Source organism: Rhinatrema bivittatum, chromosome 1 (assembly GCF_901001135.1).
Source record: "Rhinatrema bivittatum chromosome 1, aRhiBiv1.1, whole genome shotgun sequence".
Lineage (NCBI taxonomy): Eukaryota > Metazoa > Chordata > Amphibia > Gymnophiona > Rhinatrematidae > Rhinatrema > Rhinatrema bivittatum.
In genome coordinates, this window is record NC_042615.1 from 825011715 (window position 1) to 825033237 (window position 21523).

At 42.5% G+C, this 21523-nt stretch overlaps 1 protein-coding gene across 1 annotated transcript in view; it reads right to left on the reverse strand.

Annotated features, from left to right (window-relative positions):
• Positions 1-20328, reverse strand: part of LOC115073505 (scavenger receptor cysteine-rich type 1 protein M130-like) — an 81419-nt gene extending 61091 nt beyond the window's left edge. Inside the window, exons 1-2 of the mRNA XM_029571977.1 lie at positions 20003-20328; positions 11733-12059 (exon numbers count right to left, since the gene is read on the reverse strand). Coding sequence (XP_029427837.1) covers positions 11733-12059; positions 20003-20171 — 496 coding nt within the window. The 5' untranslated portion in view covers positions 20172-20328. The remainder of the gene's footprint in view (positions 1-11732; positions 12060-20002) is intronic.
• Positions 20329-21523: the final 1195 nt, after the last annotated feature.

Below are 21523 nucleotides of genomic sequence, written 5' to 3' on the forward strand. Positions count from 1 at the left end.
GGAACAAGGCTGTTAGAAAAAAGGGATAGATTAACAATTTCTAACTGGAGAGCAGTGCATATAAGCCGAGAGTAATTGCTTACATGGTAAGAATTATATACAATTTACACAGTGGAGTCAATTAGGCAAGTTATATGAGAGTGCAGTTAGCAGAAAAACAGTTCCTTTGTGTGGCGGAAAGAGGACGCAACCATGGGGTGTAGGTCCGTGTGGGTAACCATAAGGCTTCTTTAAGGATATGCTTGGGTGAACAGCCATGTTTTTAATTTTTTTCTGAATGTGATATGACAATGTTCCTGGCGGAGATCTGGTGTGTATAGCGGATTTTTTCGGGGGAACCTGGAGGGAGTCTCTGTATGCAGATCTGGTAGGTCTTGCTGAGTAGTGTGGTTTGAGGGGTATGGTGACTTGGAGAGAGGATTGCTGAAATATGGTTTTGTGAATGATGGTCAGTGTCTTGAAGTGAATTCTGTAGCGGATGGGTAGCCAGTGAAGTATTTTTAGAATCGGAGTGATGTGGTCCATACAGCAAGAGCTTGTGAGGATCCTGGCTGCAGCGTTTTGCAGCATTTGAAGAGGTTTGGTAGAAGAGGCTGGGAGACCAAGCAGCAGCGCATTACAATAATCAATCTTTGAGAATAGTATGGCTTGAAGGACCGAGCGGTAGTCATGGAAGTTTTAGGACCTGTAGTTTGTAAAAACCTTCTTTCGTGGTGTTGTTAATGAATTTTTTAAAGATCATTCTGGAGTCTAGGATGGCTCCAAGGTCTCTCACTTGATTTACTAATGGTGTATTAGTAGTGTTGGCTAGCGGGTTATTATCATTGGGGGAAATGACCAGCAATTCAGTCTTGGACATATTGAGAACAAGGCTGAGGCTTGTGAGAAGGGGTTGATGGCGTGAAGGCAGCTATTCCAATAGTTAAGAGTGTCGGAAATGGGATCCTTGATGGGGATTAGGATCTGCACGTCGTCCGCATAAATGAAGTAGGTGAGGTAGAGGTTATTGAGTAGTTGGCATAGGGGGAGAAGATATATGTTGAATAGGGTCAGCGAGAGCGAGGAACCCTGGGGAACTCCTTGCTTGGTCGCTACAGGGTGAGACTCTTTGTTGATTATTTGTACTTTGTAATATCTGTCGCTTAGAAAGGATTTTAACCAGAGGAGTGCAGAACCTGAGATGCCTATTTCCATCAGACGGTTGATGAGGATTGTGTGGTTAACTGTGTCGAACGCTGCCGAGATGTCTAGCAGAGCTAGCAAGTATGATTGATCTTTGTCGAGGCCCATCAGGATGTTGTCCGTTAATGAGAGTAGGAGAGATTCTGTATTTCTGCGTTTCCTGAAACCGAATTGAGATGGGTATAGAATGTCATGGGAGTCGAGGTAGCTAGTCTGTGAGTCAAGTATTGACCAGTTTTTCCATTAGCTTGGCTATGAAAGGTAGGTTGGCGATGGGGTGGAAATTTTTGGGGTTGGATGGGTCCAAGTTAGGTTTTTTTAGTAATGGTTTCAGAGAGGCTGTTTTTAAAGCATCCAGGACTGTTCCGTGAGTGAGGGAACAGTTTATGATGACGGCCAGAGGTTTGTCGATGATGTTAGGGATTGTGAGAAGGAATTTGGTTGGGATTTGGTCTATTGGGTGTGATGAGGGCTTCATTTTCTTGATGATAGATTTGATTTCCAAGGATGATGTAGTATCAAAAGATTCTAGAGACTGTTCGTGTATTGATGGGGTTTGGTTTTGGTAAGGTGGAGGCTGGGAGTTTGGAATGGGGTTGGAAGATGTCAGCAGAATAAGTAAATTTTTGATTTTGTTGTCGAAGAAAACTGCCAACTCAGAGGATTTGTTTTGTGCTTCTTCTTCCGGGATGATTGGAGGAATAGGGGTGGTGAGTGCTGCAACATATGAGAAAAGTGTTTTTGGGTCGTATAGGAAGCTGTGTATTTTTTTGGCGTAGAAGTCCCTTTTGGTATGAAGAATGGTGGCCCTATAGTAGCTCATTGCGGTTTTGTAGGAGGCCAGTGCGGTGGAGGTGGGATCCTTCCGCCAGTGTTGTTCTTTATGTTGTAGGTCTTGTTTGAGTTTTCTTAATTCTGATGAGAACCAGGGTTTTTTGTTAGTACGGGCAGGATTGATATTTTTGGATGTCAAGGGGCATATTTTATCAGCTGCTGAGCGGGTGATAGTTAGCCAAGAGTTCATGGCGGTGTCCGCATTTGTGAGGTCCAGGTTAGTTAGGTACTTGGTGAGAGTGTTGCTGACGGCTTCCATGGAGCATGGTTTTCTAAATTGGATCGAGGATTTAGGGATGTTGGTGGTCGGGTTTTTTCTTTATGGATAGTTCAGTTTCTATCATCGAGTGATCTGAACAGGGGATGGGGGTACAGGAAGGAAGAGAAGTGGTCGAGATCGGATCATTTGTGAATATTAAGTCTAGCATGTGTCCTGCTTTGTGCATGGGTTTGTTAATAATTTGTTTGAAGCCCATGGCCGTGAAGGAAGAGAGGAGGGCTTTGCAGTTGGCGGAGGGAGATGGGGAGTCAACATGAATGAAGTCTCCTAGCAGGATCGCTGGTGAGTTGGTATTGATGTGTTTAGCTACAAGTTCTATGAGAGGCGATGGGTTAGAGTCTAGGAGCCCAGGCGGGGCATAGATGAGGCAGATTTTGGAGCTGAGTGGATTTGAATAGTCCGATTTCAAGTTTGGTTGAAGTTTTAATTGCGTGCTGGGCTAGTCTTAGTCCTTTTTTTGCAGCTAGCAGTAATCCTCCCCCTCTTTTTTAGTTCTGGGGATAGAGAAAAAGTCATATAGTTGTGTCGGTAATTGGTTGATTAGGGGTGTATCCGTGTTTTTCAACCATGTTTCAGTGATAGCACACAGGTCCGGTTGGGTGTCCAGTAGGTAGTCATTGAGCAAGTGAGATTGAGCAAATGAGATTGAGCAATTGAGCAATTGAGCAAATGAGATTGAGCAAATGAACCATATTAGCCTTTGGTTCATTCATCGCACAATAAAAAATAGAAGAAAGAAAGAAGGAAAGAGAAGCGGGGTTAGAAAGATGAAACAAAAAAAGGAAAAAGAAAGGGGGAAGAAAGAAAGAAGGGGAAGAATAGCTGATCCGTAAGAAAGAGATAACGAGTCTCCATTTCAACCAGAGTATGAAAACTTTTAAAGAGAAGTAATATAATCATGTAAAGGCTTCCGCATCATAGACCATTTGGCAAGTCTGTTAAATTTAACCACCATTGCTTTTTCATATTTACTGTATAAACAAACCGAATTCCACCATAAATGTTCAGAGAGCATCTCGCTGTGTTTCCAGTTGGACATAATGTTACGCAAGACGATTATTAGAAAAAAATCTAATAGTCTCCACTGAGGGAGAGGAAGCTTTAAAGATGGATCAGCTCCTTTTAATATAACTAATGAATAAGATACTGGTGTATTAAGGGCCAATATTGAAGAGATAGTGGATCAAATTTGTTGCCAAAACTTGTGAACATAAGGGCATGTGAAAAGCATGTGTTTCATAATAGTATTATTAGTCAAGCAAGACCAGCAATTATGTGTGGGGAAAAGTCTTGCCCGGTGTAATTTCCAAGGAGTCCATATGGCCCTATGAATAACGAAAAAAGAAGTTTGTGTGATACTGGATGAAAGCAAGGTACAGATAGAAATGGACCACACATATTCACATATCTTATTGGAGGGAACAGTATCAATATCAGAGGACCATATGGGGTATAACTTCTTGGTTACTTGTCGCAGCAAGAGGCTTTTAATAATTTTATACAATCTAGAAGCCTGATGACTTTTAAATCCATGATCTAGATATATCATAAGAAGATAAGGCGGTTATCAAGAAACAGTTTGGACATGCTTATATTTTGCAGAGCATTTCATAATTGCAACCAGGCATAAAATTGAATTTGAGAGATATCAAATCATTCTTTCACCAAGCAAATGGCAGGAGGTGGCTATCTGTCATTACAGAAGAAAGAAACTAGACACCTTTCTCTTGTCATTTAGTCCAATTGAGGGAATGGTCTCTGACCTTCATCAGGGTGTGGATTGTGCCAAAGAGGGCTTAATTAAGAGTTCCGCCAAGAGTAAATCAGGGATGGACAGAACTAATCAAATTCCCCTAAGGCACTATGTAAGGACTGCAATATAGAATTTGGAGAAAGGGCCATGCCAGGAAAACTTTGCGCTGGGAAAGGGGAGATAAGGAATCATTTTATATAGGCCCAATGGGGTTGCTCCATGGTTGAAAAACCAGAGGTAAAGTGATGAAAGCCTTGTTGTAAAATAAATGCTTGGTGGTAAGCATAAAAATCTGGGAAATTACCCCCCCCACACACACACAAGACTTTGCTCCTTTCAATTTAGATAAAGCGATTCTAGGTGCCTTATTACGCCATAAAATTTTGACAATACTCTATCAACCTGGGTATAAAAGTCTTTAGAGAAGAAGACGGGCATCATAGATAATACAGAAGTGATCTTAGGTGCTGGGACCATTTTGATAGTTTCTAATTGACCCTACCAAGTAAGATGCAAGGGTGACCACTTTAAAGTAACATCGCGCAGCTGTTGGGGTATGTTGGTTTCACCATGGGACAATGTTTCTGACGGATCCATAAAGAATTTTATACCCAAGTATTTTAACCCTTGTGTGACTTTTTGAACAGGGTATTGGGAGAGATCAACCATAGACACCAAGTAGTTTAGGGGGAGAAACTCAGTTTTATGCCAATTGATTTTATAGCCAGAAATAAAAGAATAGGTAGAAATCATATCAAACAATTGAGAAAGAGAAACTTCAGGATTAGTGAGGAAGAGGAGAACATCGTCCACATATGCTGATAGCTTAAAAATTTCAGATCCGATAGTCACATCTTCTATGGAAGAATTTTGTCATATAGCTAGAAGCAGTGATTCCAAAGCCAGGTTAACTAAAAGTGGAGAAAGAGGACATCCTTGACAAGTGAATCTAAATAACTGGAAGGGTTGGGACGCTTGATTGTTGATATAAAGAAAGGCCTTGGGAGAATGATATAAAAACTGTATCCAAGCTATAAAGTTGGGTCCAAATCCAAACCACTGAAGAGCGGCAATTAAAAAAGGCCACCCTACGTCGTCGAAGGCCTTTTCAGTGTCAAGGGATATCAGGGCCGCTGGTACAGGGGTGGAAAAAAGAAACTCATGAATATGAAAAAAAAGGCGGGTATAGTTAGCTATAAGGCAACACTTAATAAAGCCTGATTGATCAGGATGGATTAATAAACACATAACCTTGGATAGCCGGGTAGCTAAGATTTTTGTGAATATGTTATAATCCATGTTTAGGAGGGAAATTGGTCTATAATTAGCTGGGTATGTCTCATCTCGGCCTGGCTTTGGAATCTCTACTACACAAGCATCCATAAAAGCAGAAGAAGAAGGAGAATGAGAAAGAACAGAAGAGAAATAATTATGTAAATGAGGCGTAAGAGTCTTCTTAAAAGCGTGATAAAAATCAGTAGTAAAACCATTGGGGCTGGGTGCTTTTCCAATGGCGAGAGAAGAGACAGCAGTGTTGATTTCTTCAGCAGTGATCGGGCTGTCTAATACATGCATCTTCTCAGACGATAAGGAAGGATGAGAGATACAAGAAAAGATGTCCTGGATCGCAGCTTGTGAGGGTCTTGCTTCTGATTGATATAAAGAGGCATAAAAATCACGGAAAAATTGTAGTATATCAGAATTATTACACTGGAGAACAATTTTTAACATAATTCCTGTTGAGTTCGATTTTTCAGCTGTTTTAGACTTAAATAGGCATGCTGGTTTCAAAACTGCAGTTAGTTTTCTTCTATCACGTCAAGTTTTTTCTCTTCAGCCTATCTTATGCCTGGATTTATCAAAATGCACTAAATATCGCATGCGATAGGAAAAGAGGCGTGTTTTAAGTAATAGGCTCCTTATTGCAAAGTGCGCTATCTTAGCGCTTAGATAGGTATTACTGCAAACTGTAATAACTCATTAAAGATGAACATTTCATCGGGACAATGTCAGAACTCCAAAAGAATGCTTAGTTGTCATTCAAAAACCTTGTCAAGGACTTTCTTGGAAATACACGAGCACAGAATTACACCGAAATTGTCCAGAAACTCTTGGAGAGCTTCAAAATGCTTTCTTGCAACATGAGCATCAAGGTGCACTTTCAGCATAGCCATCTTGCTGCCTTCTCCGAAAAACCTTGGTGCTGTCAGTGATGAGCAAGGTGAACGATTCCACCAAGATTTGAAGGTCATGGAGACACTGTATCAGGGTAGATGGGATGTACATATGATTGCTGACTATTGTTGGAGCATCAGGCGAGATTGTCCACAGATTGAACATTGCTGGAAAAGCTATAAACATAAATTTTTACCTTAATATGTATGTTTGGTAGCAGAACTTTACTACTTGTACACAATTTGACTTACAGTAACAATATATAGCCTTTGTATGAATAAAATAACTCTAAATAAACAGTATATTCAGGTATTTTTTTCTTTTATTTCCTTTGTATGTACATTTTGTATAATTTTTGGGACAAAGGGAGGGTATCCTGTATCTTAAAAAGTTGACGTGATAGAGAAAAACTGGGGTCATTTTTGGATTCAGATGTCAAAAGTTAGTCAAAAACAAGTGTCAGATCTAACTCAACGAAAATTGTGTTCCCCAGTGTTAGTTACTATATGATTTGAGGGAGAGATGAGCTTGACAATGCGTTTCCTGTCAGTCTTCTTTTTGAGATATGAAACCAATAAGTGACCACATTTATTGTTCCCAGTGTAATATTGTGACTTAGATTGAAAGAGGTTCTGCTGAACTTGAGAACTAAGGAGTTGGTTGTATTGATATCTATCCTTGTGTAGGAAAAAGCAAAGAAGAAGCTGTAGGAGAGTTAATATGTTCTTGCTCAAGAGAAGCTACATTTTGCTGAAGAGCAAGCAGCTCCACTGTTTGGGCTCTTTGACGATGAATAGAGTAACTAATTATGTCTCCCTGAGTCATGTCTTTAAAGGCTTCCCATAATGTCGAAGCTGAGACATCAGTGGTGGTACTGAGTTGAAAATATTCAAGGATTTTGCGGTTTAGCAAATCCAGAAAGTCAGGTTCCGATAGTAACAAAGAATTAAATCTCCACTGGCGGTCCACTGGAAAAGGGGTGGTTAAGTGACATTTAAGAAGAATAGCAGCATGATCCGAGTTCAAGATAGGGCAGATCTTTGCCGAGATGATTTGAGGAACCAACTTGTGGGAGGTTAAAAAAAAGTCTATGCGTGAGTAGGAGGAATGTGGAAAGGAATAAAAGGTATAATCCTTTGCAGTAGGATGTAATAAGCAGTAAGCAAGCACCAAGGATCTGATAATCCAAATTGATCCATAAGGTGTTTTAGTGTTTGGGTAGATTTGGATATTGTGAAGCGGGCCTCGGTTTTCATATCTAGGAGTGGATCTAACGATTGATTGAAGTCTTCACCAATAATACACTGAGAGGAATCCACAGAGAGCAGATGGGCAAACAAATTATGAAAGAAGCTTGGGGTATCAACATTTGGTGCATATAAGTTAAGTATAGTATAGATTTCTTTATGTATGGACACTTGAATGAGATTCCATCGTCCTTCAATGTCTGCAGATTGATGTATAACAGTTGCATCAAGATGCTTGTGAAGTAAAATTGCCTTGCCTCTCTTTTTGTGTACAGCGGGGCTTGAAAAAACTTGTCCCACCCATTGTTGTTGAAGCTTAAGTGCTTCAGAAAGGGGAAAGATGAGTTTCCTGGATCAGAGCTACATCAGCCTGTAGTGATTTCAGATAGGTCAGTATTTTCTTATGTTTAATTGGATGTGAGAAGCCATTGATATTTAAAGAAACAATCGTAATTGAAGTAATATTGGACGCCATAATTGAAAAAAGATGGGTTGAGTTGAAAGCTGGTTGACCATGGGACTAGTATAAGCAAGTTGCGCTGACAGTATTGTAATTAGGATCCGGAGTGTAGAGAAAAAAGAAAGGTCAGCCATAGCACAGTGTAAAAAAATAATCAATCATAATATAGTAAGTGGTAAGTTATAAGACTTAGATATGAAAAACAAAAAAAAGCTAGTCGATGCCATTTCCAGGCACCAGCAAACCATGAAAAAATAAAGAGCCTCAAGGTGGACCATAGGCTTCTCGAGATTCACGCTCTCGAGTTGTTAGTTCAGAACAGTACTTGGGGGAGGGAAAAAGGAGAAATAAGTAACAGAGAAAACAAGAATTTCCTTGTCTTAAAAGATGAGATAAAAAAAATCTTCTCTGTTGCCCCTTACGGCAGATGATGTTGCACAATAAGGATAAATGTATTGCAGAATAAAGTGTGAGGGATTGAGTCCCATGTAATACCTTGAAGCTGTAATCAAGGCATATGAAAGAAACAGAAATCTACTTGATTAATAAACCAGGTAATCCTAGAATGATAACGCAGACCAAGCTTGAGTACACATTCAAGTGACTATATCCTGTGCCTGTTCAAAAGATTTTAAACATTCCTCAAGGTCAACTGGATTGTGAAAAAGCTTGGATTGGTTATGGCAGGTAACCCTCATTAGTGCTGGAGAAAGCAAACCAAATTTTACCCCCAAAGATTGAAGATGGAGCCTCAGCACCAAAAAGGCCTTGCGTTTGGCAGCTGTTGTTTTTGTGAGGCCAGGAACAAATAAAATAGAGTTTCCTTGAAATTGAAGGGGAGCCTTGCTCCTGGCCACTGCAAAAATCATCAATACTTGTGGATATCTTAATACTTTAAAGATGATGGGCCTCAGGTATTTTGAACTGCGAGGAGGTCTTGATGGGATTCGATAAGCCCTCTCTCTAACTCAAATGGCAAATCAAATTTAACTTGAAGAAGAAATTGCATGAGATCGTTACCTTCCGCTTCTTCAGGTATCCCCAAAATCCTGATATTATTGCGGTGGTTTCAATTCGATAGATCCTCCATTTCGTGGCGCAGTAGATCCACTTCCTTAACTAATCGGTGGAGCGGTGCAGTGGTAAGTAGCAGAGAGGAGACTTGCGTTTTGGTATCATTTAACTGTGATTTCAGATTTTCCATTTGAGAGGCCATCCATTGAAGTCAGACCAAACTGTGGTAGTAGCATCTATGTTTAATTGAAGCATATCTTAAAGATGCTTGAGTTCGGCAAGCACTAAATCTGCAGACACCATACCTTTAGGTGGCAAGGCCTTGTCGGGAGAAGGCGGATCCTGCTTCGGACGCTTGGGAGCCAGTTGCTGTCGCAAAAGAAGCCTCTATTTTTCCCGATTTGGTAGAAGTCATAATTAGGCGTAGTGTAGAGGGTTCGCTCAGCTGACAAAAATAGGTCAATCAACTGTTTTCCCCATATTGAGGAGTGATATCTCTCAGAGCTTCATCTCAGGCAGCCATCTTGGTCGCTGCTCAAAAGTGCCCCCCACGTTAATTTCATTATTAATGATAGAGCAACGCTTTTGGTGGAGTTTTGTAATGAGTTCGATAAGCAGCTTGTTTTCAGATTTTTTTTCTATCTTAAAAATTGTGTCATTTATGGGAAAAGCATCTTAGTTTTCCTGATGTGGTAAGGGATATTCGGATTCGACAAAAAGGGGCAGATTTTATAAAACTACTCGCGTACGTACTTTTGTTTGCGCACCAGGTGCAAACAAAAGTACGCAGGATTTCAATAGATATGCGCATAGCTGCGCGTATCTGTTAAAATCCGGTTTTGGCGTGCGCAAGGCTGCCCAAAATTGGCAGCCTGCACGCGCTGAGCTGCCCAGCCTGCCTCCATTCCCTCTGAGGCCGCTCCGAAATTGGAGCGGCCACAGAGGGACCTTTCCTTCCACCCCCCTGCACCTTCTCCTCCCTTCCCCTACCTAACCCACCCCCTCGGCCCTATCTAAACCCCTCCTACCTTTAATCCAAAAGTTACACCGTAACTTGCGTGCACCGGGCCGGCTGCCGGTGCGCCATGTTCCAGTCTAGGGGCTGGTCCGGAGGCCGCGGCCATGCCTGCGGGCCAGAACCATGCCCATGGCTCCACCCCCGGAATGCTCCCGATGACGTGCCAGCCGCGACACGCCTCCAACACGCCCCCCCAGGAATGCCCAGGGACTTACGCGCATCCCGGGGCTTTGCGCGCACCGGCAGCCTATGCAAGATGGGCTCGGTGCATGCAGGGGGGGGGGGGTTGGGGTAGGTTTTCGGGGGTTACGGGCGTAACCTACGTGCATAACCCTTTGAAAATCTACCCCAAAGTGTTTTTGGAGAAAAAATAAAAAATATTAGATTTGGGTGCAGTGTTTCATTTAAAATTTCCATATAAATGTTTGCTTAAATTTCAGGGTAATCGATATAAAGGATATTTTTATGAAGTTTCCCAACTAGATAATCTGTTGAATAATACAAAGGCCACTTCTGGTATTAATTCTACTCCATAGGTTGATATGGGGGGGGGGGGGGGTCTATTAAGTTAAAATTGGCTGAAGTTTCTTTTTTTTGTTGTTTAATATCTCTCCCCCTGTTGTAATGTGTTGCAGTTGTAATGTGTTGCAGTTCTCTGATAATTTTTCTCGGATTGAATTGTTTTAAATTAAATAAATACATTATATATATATATATATATATATATATATATATATATTTGTTTGTTTAGTTATTTATTTATTTTTAAAGATTAACAGAATAAACAGGGGACAATCATGGCAGCTGCATTGAAAATCCACAACTAGAAATAGTGTTTTGGCTTTACATACCAGAGGAATACACCATTTACACTCATCCATATGAGGATGCTATACACCCATTCTATTCTCAGGCTTCCTCCCCACACCAAATGGTATAATCCTAAACCACTTCCTAGTAAGGTTCCAAAGGTTCTCTGTCCTTAGATTACTCCTCAGTGTATCTCTTTTCACCCTCAACCCATGACGCCTCATTCTAGAGACTCCTTTCAATTGAAAGAGACCTGCCTCCCGTGTATTGATTTGTCAGTGGTATTTGAATGTCTCTATCACATCTCCTCTATCTCGCCTTTTTTCTAGGGTAGACATGTTTAGATCTTTGTCTATCCCCATAGGCTTTAGAGCACAGACCACTGACCATAGTAGTAGTTACCCCCTCTGGACTGACTCCATCCTGTTTCTATCCTTTTGAAGGTGCGGTCTCCAGAACTGTACACAGTATTCCATGTGACGTCTCTCCTCTCTTTTTCTGCTCACCATTCCGCTCCCTATCCACCCAAGCGTCTTTGGACTATTGATATTTTCAAGAGATGGGATGTAGAGTGGGAGTGGAGGCATCTCTGGGTTGTAAATTTGTCTTTTGTTTGGTTTACTAATTTATTCATAAAACTGTATCCGGGTAACTTGGCACTCCCCAGCCTACTAAATATGGACCTCTTAGGCTCCTAAGTATGATTGAAAATAGGTCCCTAAATTTAGGGGTTCAGTTTTTTTTTAGAATTTTGGCCTTTAGGTAATATCTAATATGTCTATCTCTCTGGGAATGGAGTTCCAAAGAACAGGACTTGTATTAAAGGCGACTCACTTTCTGGTGTCACCATATTGCAACTCAGATAAAGGAGGAAGACAAAGTAAGACGTCTTGGGAATAAAAATGTAAGCTGCTTTATAAATACTGAGGAAAAGTAAAAGCAGATTAAGTGATACCCACCAGTGTCTGCTCCTGAGCAGGTGACTCCAACATCGCGGTTGTGACTACAGGCAAACTGCTGTGACACCCAGGATCCACACTGGGAGAGGTGCGACTCTGACCCACTGCAGAAAACTCTCTGCAACCATACAGGACCAGAACCAGGGCCAAAAGGATTTTGTCGTGTGGTTTCAATGGCAGATCCACATCCCAACTGCTTGCACACCACAGCGGCATCTCGGGCATCCCAGTCATCACTGCACACCGTGCCCCAGGTGTCATCGTAGTAAACTTCCAGCCGCCCAGCACAGCGACTGCCTCCATTCACCAGCCGCATGTCAGAGATACCTGGGAGATAAAAGGGAAGCAGAGGGTGAGACACAATCACCTTCAGCATTTCTTACAGTGATCTCACTGAGCTGTGACCTCTGTCCCAGGCGTTCCCAAACCTGCAATGACAACCCCCAGACCCAGTAAGGTAATTCAGGATATTCACCATGAATATCCTGAATTACCTTACTGGTACCTATACCTAATGTTATAGGTACCTATACCTAATGTTATATTCACCATGAATATCCTGAATTACCTTACTGGTACCTATACCTAATGTTATAGGTACCTATACCTAATGTTATAGGTACCTATACCTAATGTTATTCTCTTTCTTTTCTTCTCTCCTCCCAGTTCTATTACCTTGTTATTTGTAACTGCTTCCTTCTACACAAATAGGTTATTGAATTGTTTACTGTACACCCCTGTTATATGTAAACCGGCATGATGTGTTTGCAACATGAATGCCGGTATATAAAAATTTTAAATAAATAAATAAATAAATAAATATGCATAAGTTAAGTTAAAGATGCACATGCTGAGGTAGATCTTAAATAAGTACGTGCGCACGTACTTTTGTTCGCTCAACCGGCGCGAACAAAAGTACGCCAGATTTTCTAAGATACACGCATAGCCACGCATATCTTATAAAGTCCGGGGTCTGTGCGCACAAGGCTGCGCAAAATCGGCAGCCTGCGCGCGCTGAGCCGCGCAGCCTGACTCCATTCCCTCCGAGGCCGCTCCGAAATCGGAGTGGCCTCGGAGGGAACTTTCCTTCTGCGTCCCCCTACCTTCCCCTCCCTTCCCCTATCTACCCCCCCTCAGCCCTACCTAAATGCCCCCCCTACCTTTGTTGTGCAAGTTACGCCTGCTTGAAGCAGGCGTAACTTGCGTGTGCCGCCTCGGCATCCCCCGGCACAGGCCGCAGTGTCGGGGGACACGGGACCGTCTTCCCGGCCCGCCCCCGAACCATCACCATGCCCCCGGACCCGCCCCAGACCGCCCCCTGACCCCAGACACGCCCACCGGACATGCCCCTCCCGCCCCTTTTACGAAGCCCCGGGACTTACGCGCATCCCGGGGCTTTGCGCGCGCCAATGGCAAAATAGTCACGCCGGCCCAGGGCTTTTAAAATCTATCCCACTGTCTCCTATGTTATTTATTTATTTATTTATTTATTTATTTATTAACTTTTATTTACCGACATTCGTGAAGCACATCATGCCGGTTTACAAAGAACTCAGATGAGATACAGTAAAACAATGTAGCAATATAACAATATAACATTATAAACAATATAATATAATATTACTAACCAAAAAGAATAAAAAACAAAATGAACAAAATAAAACAGTACAAAAACAGTACAGAATGAACCAATGGAGCAGAGATTTACTGGGGGAGAAAGGGGAGGGAGAGGAGGGGGAGGGCAAGGGGAGGGAGGGTGGGTAAGGGGTTAAGAGGGGTGTGGGAAAGGGGGGATGAGGAGAGAAGCATAGTTAAAAGGAATTAAAAGGGAGAAAATACAGTGGAATAGAGGGAGAATAAGTACAGAAGACTTAAGAAAGGTATCACTTAGCTAAGTAGAATTACGGAGGAATCGAAAGTCGCATCGGCGGTAGAAACACTGGGAAATAGTTTCTTCAAAGGGTATAAAGGGGGGGGGGGGGGGGGGGGGGGGGGGGGGGGGGGGAACCGAGGGATAGGGTGGGTGTTATCTCATGCATATTCATTGTGCACATCCTTTTCCATTCCATTTACAATTATAATACACTTTCCTAAATAAAAAAAGATTCAAAGTGTCTTTCAGCAGTTTAAAAAATAAAACAGGAAACATGAAAACATGCGATGTTACAAAACTTGCAATACATGTCACAAATTAAATAATCAAAGAATTATTCGGAGGGTAATTTACAAGCAGTCTTCATAGCACTAAAGTCTGTGTCTACTTTGTTGTACATCACTTTGAAAGATTTTATTGTAAGATCTATAAAGCGATTCATACATTTTATAAATAAATAAAATAGATTGTACATTGTTCAGGCAGACTTTACTGTGGATGCATACATTAACTTTGAAAATCCTCGTGTAACTCCCATCCCATTCTGTTGCTGGGCATGGGGGCACATGGAGAAAGTCATGGACCACGCAAGGCCCAAGACCATCCTGGAGTTTCTGCACAGGGGGAAAGAAGAGTTGCTTAACAGGTGTTCTCTGAGGACAGTAAGATGCCAGCGTTGCACTCAGTGGTCTGCGCGCTGCTCCCAGAAACCGCCATATTTACCCCTTAGCAAGACCTCTCTCATCACTTCCTGGCACTGCACGCTCTCTTGGCATCTTCATGACATGCCGACAAACACCACCCGCAGGCACATTTACAATTCTTTCATTTGTTTTTTCTCTTATATATACTTTTTCATTATAGATCCCAAAATCCAAGTAAACAATTCACTAATTTTTACTTAAGACAAAAATTCCTTTATACAAAAAAATTTATTAAGAGGAAAGTGGCTATTTCATAAACTTTCAAGAGTACCATCCAAGTTACCCTGGTTCTTATTTTTAATCATGAACAAACCACAGTCCCCCTATTATTTATTTATTCATTGTTTATTCCCCAAACATTTTTTGACAAAAATTTATACTGAATTTTTAAAAACATAAAACATTTTTTGGAATAAACAATGACACACCCCCAGACACACCCCTGGCCTGCCGACACGCCCGCCCGGACACCCCCCCTCACACCCCTTTTACGAAGCCCCGGGACTTACGTGCGTCCCGTGGCTTTGCACGCGACAGCAGCCTATGCAAAACAGGTGCACCGGCACACGAGTGCCCTGCGCACGTAAATCCGGCAGGATTTACGTGCTCAGGGCTTTTAAAATCTACCCCATAGTGAATTCACTAATACATTTAAAGGACATTAATTAGACACATTCCTACTCCCATAGCAACCTAAAACTTAAGTAGGAACTGAACAAATTTGAGATGAAGGCAGCAGTCCAGCAGCAAGAGGGGGGCTTCCCAGTCTTTTGCATTGAGTGTCACATGTATGATTTTTTACCTGCCGGTGAGAAATTGTACATGTGTATGCGATGCAAAGAGCTCCTGGCTCTCAGAGAACGAGTCCGATCTCTGGAGGCTAGAGTGGCAACATGGAGGAGCTGAGGCAGACAGAGAGGTGTATAGATGAGACCTAGTGTTGAGACACAGTGGCACTTTAACTTCTTGTGCCCTGTCCAAAACGCCCAACTGTGTACCACATTTCAACCTTAAAACTGCTTGTTCAACAAAACCCGACACAGCGTGTGTTTCATGAAAAGAACTCATCAGGGGCTTGGGCTTTACTCTAATATAGAAAATTACAATCAGACAAGAATTGCCTTATGCTTTTAAAAAAGGTTTTAAGTTACATACGTGTTTCTCTGCGGATAGAACTCCTCTCAGCATTTTGGCGTATTTCAGAAAATGGAGCCACCAAAAAAGCGAACAGGGGGAGGTATTTAAACTATTGACTGACTTGAAATAGGACCAATGGTTATCTGCCAACTGTTTGGTAGCAACCAATGAATGATTAAAGAACAGCCCTTTAAATTAGAGACATCCATTCAATGATGTCATTCATTCCTAAAGGATGTTCTGTTGCTAGTCTAAAAATCCAACGTTGTTCTTTGTAATTTAATAAAGAGCGTTTGTCACCGCCTCATGGGGAAGATGGAACATGGTCTATAACTGTCCAACTTAAATTTGAAAAGTCATGTCCGGCAGTCAAACAATGTTGTACAATAGGGGCTTCCATGTTTATAATTTTCTATATTGCAGTAAAGTTGAAGCCCGAGCTCCTGACGAGTTCTTTTCACGAAATACACGTTGTGTCGGGAGTTGTTGAACAAGCAGTTTTAAGGTCAAAACTTCGATACACAGTCGGGCGTTTTGGACAGGATACAAGAAGTTAAAGTGCCACTGCGACTCAACACTATGATAAGTGTTTTCTTTTTATTTCATCTGTGGATACACTTCGCAGTGAATAGATTGTACGGATAAAAAAAAAGAATTGTTAAAATATTGAAAAAAGGAACCATCAAGGTTCATACCGTATCTCGAAAAATACTTACTGTAAGCCATTGCAACAAACCCAATGTTTATATATTATTCATGGTGAGCAATTCACTTTATAATGGGTTACAAATCCCATATTCATTTAAGTGAATAGAAAGAAATACGCCTCAAGTGCAAATATTTGGCTCCCGAATGAGGGTTGTTGTTGCTATAGATGTAAGATTATTGGCATTTTAAACAACGTGGTTTAACATTTTCTTTTTAAACATACAGTATTGGTCACTGTTGACAAAAGACACTAGACTGAGTAAGATTTTACATTCATCATCATATCCACATGACAACACTATTATTGACATTAAACATCCATTAAGAAAAGGTTTTTTAACATTCTAACTTTCTTTTTTACAATCTATAATGTAGCATGGGAATATGTGAGATGTAGTACATATTTCAATTCTCATCTGAGGTGTTCCCAATTATATTGTGTTCTTTCCCAACAAGGCCCTTGTTTCACCTTCCCAACTTCTTCAGGGGAATAATTCAAAAAGGAATGATCAACAGTGAGTAAATGACCTCAACCACTCAATTCTTATCAACAAGGAGGGAGTCAGAAAAATCACTAGGTTCACTGTTGCTTCACGGCTAGATCCTTCCACTTCTATTGTAAACACTATTCATATTTCCTGAACCCATGTGTTCATTGACACGACCACTCTTCTGAGTGTCTGAGAGTGCTGAAAATATTGAAAAATGAAATTGCAGATCTACTGTAGGTAATCTATAAGCTATCATTAAAATCAGCTATGACACTTAAACATTGGAGGGTGACCGATGTAACACTGCTTTTAAAAAAGGATTCCAGGGGTGATACAGGAAACCACAGACAGGTGAGCCTGATGCCAGTGCAGGAAAATTGGTTGAAACTATTCTAAAGAAAAAATAATTGAACATATAGATAGACATCGTTTAATGGGACATAGTCAACTTGAATGTAGCCAAGGAAAGTCTTGCTTCATCAATTTGCTACATTTATTCATAGGTATGAATAAACATGTGGATAAAATTGAGCCAGCTGGCATTGTTTATTTAGATTTTCAGAAAGCATTTAATAAAGTACCTCATGAGAGACTCTTGAGGCAATTACAAAGTCATGGGATAGTAGGCAATATTCTGTTGTGGATTGAAAAGGGTTAAAGATAGAAAACAGAGACTGGGGCTAAATGGTCAATATTATCGTTGGAGAAAGGTGAATAGTGGAGCGCCCCAGGGATCTGTACTAGAAATACTGCTTTTTAACATATTCATAAATGACCTAGAGGTGGAAAGATGGGTCAGGTGATCTGATCTGATGATGATACAAAATTATTCAAAGTTGTTAAATCACAAGAGGATTGTGAGAAATTTCGAGAGGACCTTGCAAGACTGGGAGATGGGGCATCCAAATGGTAGATGACATTTAAAGGTGAATTTTAAAAGCCCTACATGTGCTGAAGTTGGGGGATATGCACAAATGTCAGGCAAGTGTGCGCCATGCGGGTTTTAAAAAGCACGAGTACGTTCATATCTCCCAGTACGTGTATACAAAAAGTTTTTTACAAAAAAAGGAAGGGGTGGGCATGATCTGGGCATGGTATGGGCGTTCCTAGGTTTCCCAATGAAATCTGCACATAAGTATTTACACGCACCAGTGCACACTGGGGTCCCCTACCATGTAACTTTACTTCTGCTATGGATGGTGTGTAACTAATAAAAGAAAAAATGAGGCAAGTTAGCAAAGTTTTAAGGGTTGTGGCTAAAAGGGAGGCATATTAACTAGGGGGGTTAAGAAGTCCTATTCTTTAACTGGGTGTACTGGGAATGGACTGGGTAAACTGGTAATTGCGTTGGCACACGTATGTAGCAAAATCACCCCACTTACACAGTAGAGGTGGCATTTATGTGCACATGCACACATCCATATAAATTGCATGCACATGTACACGTGTACAGCCTATTTTATATCATGCATGCATATACATGTACAGCATGGTACAAAATGACTGTGCCCATTAGCATAGGCCACCATATGTGGAGGAGTAGCCTAGTTAGAGCAGTGGACTATGAACCAGGAGACCAACATTTGAGTCCTGCTGTCTCTCCTTGTGGCTTTGGGCAGGTCACATTGCCTCAGGTACAAACTTAGGGGTAGATTTTCAAACCGCGCGATTTGGCCTACTTTTGCTGGCGCATCAGGCGCAAGCAAAAGTACGCGGGATTTTAGTAGATACGCGCGTATCCGCTAAAATCCTGGATCGGCGCGCGCAAGGCTATCGATTCCGTATAGCCGGCGCGCGCCGAGCCGCGCAGCCTACCCCCGTTCCCTCCGAGGCCGCTCCGAAATCGGAGCGGCCTCGGAGGGAACTTTCTTTTGCCCTCCCCTCACCTTCCCCTCCCTTCCCCTACCTAACCCACCCGTCCAGCCCTGTCTAAACCCCCCCCTTACCTTTGTCGGGGGATTTACGCCTCCCGGAGGGAGACGTAAATCCCCGCGCGCCAGCGGGCTACTTGTGCGCTGGGACGCGACCTGGGGGCGGGTACGGAGGGCGCGACCACGCCCCCGGAACGCCCCAGGCCATAACCACGCCCCCGGGCCCGCCCCAAAACGCTGCCGACACGCCCCAAAACGCCGCGCCGACCGGGCCCGCCCCCGACACGCCCCCCTCAGAAAACCCCGGGACTTACGCGAGTCCCGGGGCTCTGCGCGCGCCGATAGGCCTATGTAAAATAGGCGCACCGGCGCGCAGGGCCCTGCTCGCCTAAATCCGCCCGGATTTAGGCGGATTTAGGCAAGCAGGGCTCTTAAAATCCGCCCCTTAGATTGTAAGCCCTCTAGGAATAGGGAAATACCTGAATGTAATCCACTTTGAAGTGCTGTGAAAAGCAGAATATAAAATTTTAGTAAACAATATGTGTGTCCACTTGGCTGTTTAAAAGCTACTGACACCATGTTGACAAGTGGAAAGTGATGCATGTAGGGAAGAGCAACCCAAAGCATAGCTACATGTTGCAAGGTTTCACACTGGGAGTCACCACCCAGAAAAAGGATCTAGACCAGTGGTTCCCAAACCTCTCCAGAATGACCTCTGCCAGTCAGGTTTTCAGGATATCTACAACGAATATGTATGAGATAAATGCTTTGATAAACAACATGGAATCTATTGACGTTTTGGGATCCTGACAGGTACTTGTGACCTGAATTAGCCACTATTGGAAAAGTATACTGAGCCTGATGGACTTTAGCTTTGACACAATATGACAAATCTTATGTTCTTTTGTATCTTAGACTGTCTCCACCCCAATATTGAACTGTCTAATACATATGGACCTACTCATTCTTCAGTCTTTGATTGCAATCTTTAAAAATGACTGATAAGCTGATCTCACTACTATCGAGTTAACTCACTTCATAAGGCACCAGTTTCAAGATAGTCAGACCAATGGCCTCAGCTGAGTCCAATGGTATCATGAGACTGGCTCACAATCAGCTGAACCAACTCAATAGAGTAAGATCACCTAATCAGCAACCATTTATTATATGGCCTATGGAGAATGAATAGAGAGACAAAAGTAAACATTTCTCTGGCATTAGGTTTCTGGGTCAGAAGGTCTGAAGCTCAGGGGTCATGGGTTAGATGATCACTGGGCCAGGGGTCCTGGTTTGAGTCTCTCTGACGCAGGATTCCTAGAGTCTCTAAGTCCTGGGAGTCCAAGCTCAGAGTCTTTCTGGTCCAGAGATGTCAGGTCAGACTCCCTCTGGCTGGGGGTTCTGGTAGCCCTTTCTCTGAAGGTGAAAATGAGTTAACTTAATCTTATATGACTAGAATACAAGGATTACATGCTGCTCTGATTTTTACCTGAAGATGAACACCTGACTCTTGCCCTTTGGCTTGAGTTGCATTGATTCTGCAGCAACATCTGTGACCCACATAGAGAGAGATCTGACTCGGTGCCAGAACAGAAAACATTATCCATCCAAACTGGTCCTGAATTAATGCTGGCACCAGCTTCAGCTGTGGCTTCCATGGCAGGTCCACATCCCACCTGCCTGCAGATCACGGCAGCGTCACGTATGTCCCAGTCATGATCACAGACTGAGCCCCAGGTGTTATTGTAATAAACTTCCACTCTCCCCTCACAAGAATGGCGTCCACTCACCAGCCTCACCCGAGAAACAGAGGAGCCTGAAATAGAGACAGAATGTGACATGATTATCATCTCACACCACCAGCAGTATACGCAGAGTCCTCAATATATCACCCTGCCTCACCCGAGAAACAGAGGAGCCTGAAATAGAGACAGAATGTGACATGATTATCATCTCACACCACCAGCAGTATACACAGAGACCTCAATATATCACCCTGCCTCAGCTTAGAAACAGAGGAGCCTGAAATAGAGACAGAATGTGACATGATTATCATCTCACACCACCAGCAGTATACCCTGAGTCTTCAATATATCACCCTGCCTCACCCAAGAAACAGAGGAGCCTAAAATAAAGACAGAATGTGACATGATTATCATCTCACACCACCAGCAGTATACCCAGAGTCCTCAATATATCACCCTGCCTCACCCGAGAAACAGAGGAGCCTGAAATAGAGACAGAATGTGACATGATTATCATCTCACACCACCAGCAGTATACCCAGAGTCCTCAATATATCACCCTGCCTCACCCGAGAAACAGAGGAGCCTGAAATAGAGACAGAATGTGACATGATTATCATCTCACACCACCAGCAGTATACCCAGAGTCCTCAATATATCACCCTGCCTCACCTGAGAAACAGAGGAGCCTGAAATAGAGACAGAATGTGACATGATTATCATCTCACACCACCAGCAGTATACCCAGAGTCCTCAATATATCACCCTGCCTCACCCGAGAAACAGAGGAGCCTGAAATAGAGACAGAATGTGACATGATTATCATCTCACACCACCAGCAGTATACCCAGAGTCCTCAATATATCACCCTGCCTCACCTGAGAAACAGAGGAGTCTGAAATAGAGACAGAATGTGACATGATTATCATCTCACACCACCAGCAGTATACCCAGAGTCCTCAATATATCACCCTGCCTCAGCTTAGAAACAGAGGAGTCTGAAATAGAGACAGAATGTGACATGATTATCATCTCACACCACCAGCAGTATACCCAGAGTCCTCAATATATCACCCTACCTCACCCGAGAAACAGAGGAGCCTGAAATAGAGACAGAATGAGACATGATTATCATCTCACACCACCAGAAGTGTACCCAGAGTCCACAATATATCACCCTGCCTCACCCGAGAAACAGAGGAGCCTGAAATAGAGACAGAATGTGACATGATTATCATCTCAAACCACCAGCAGTATACCCAGAG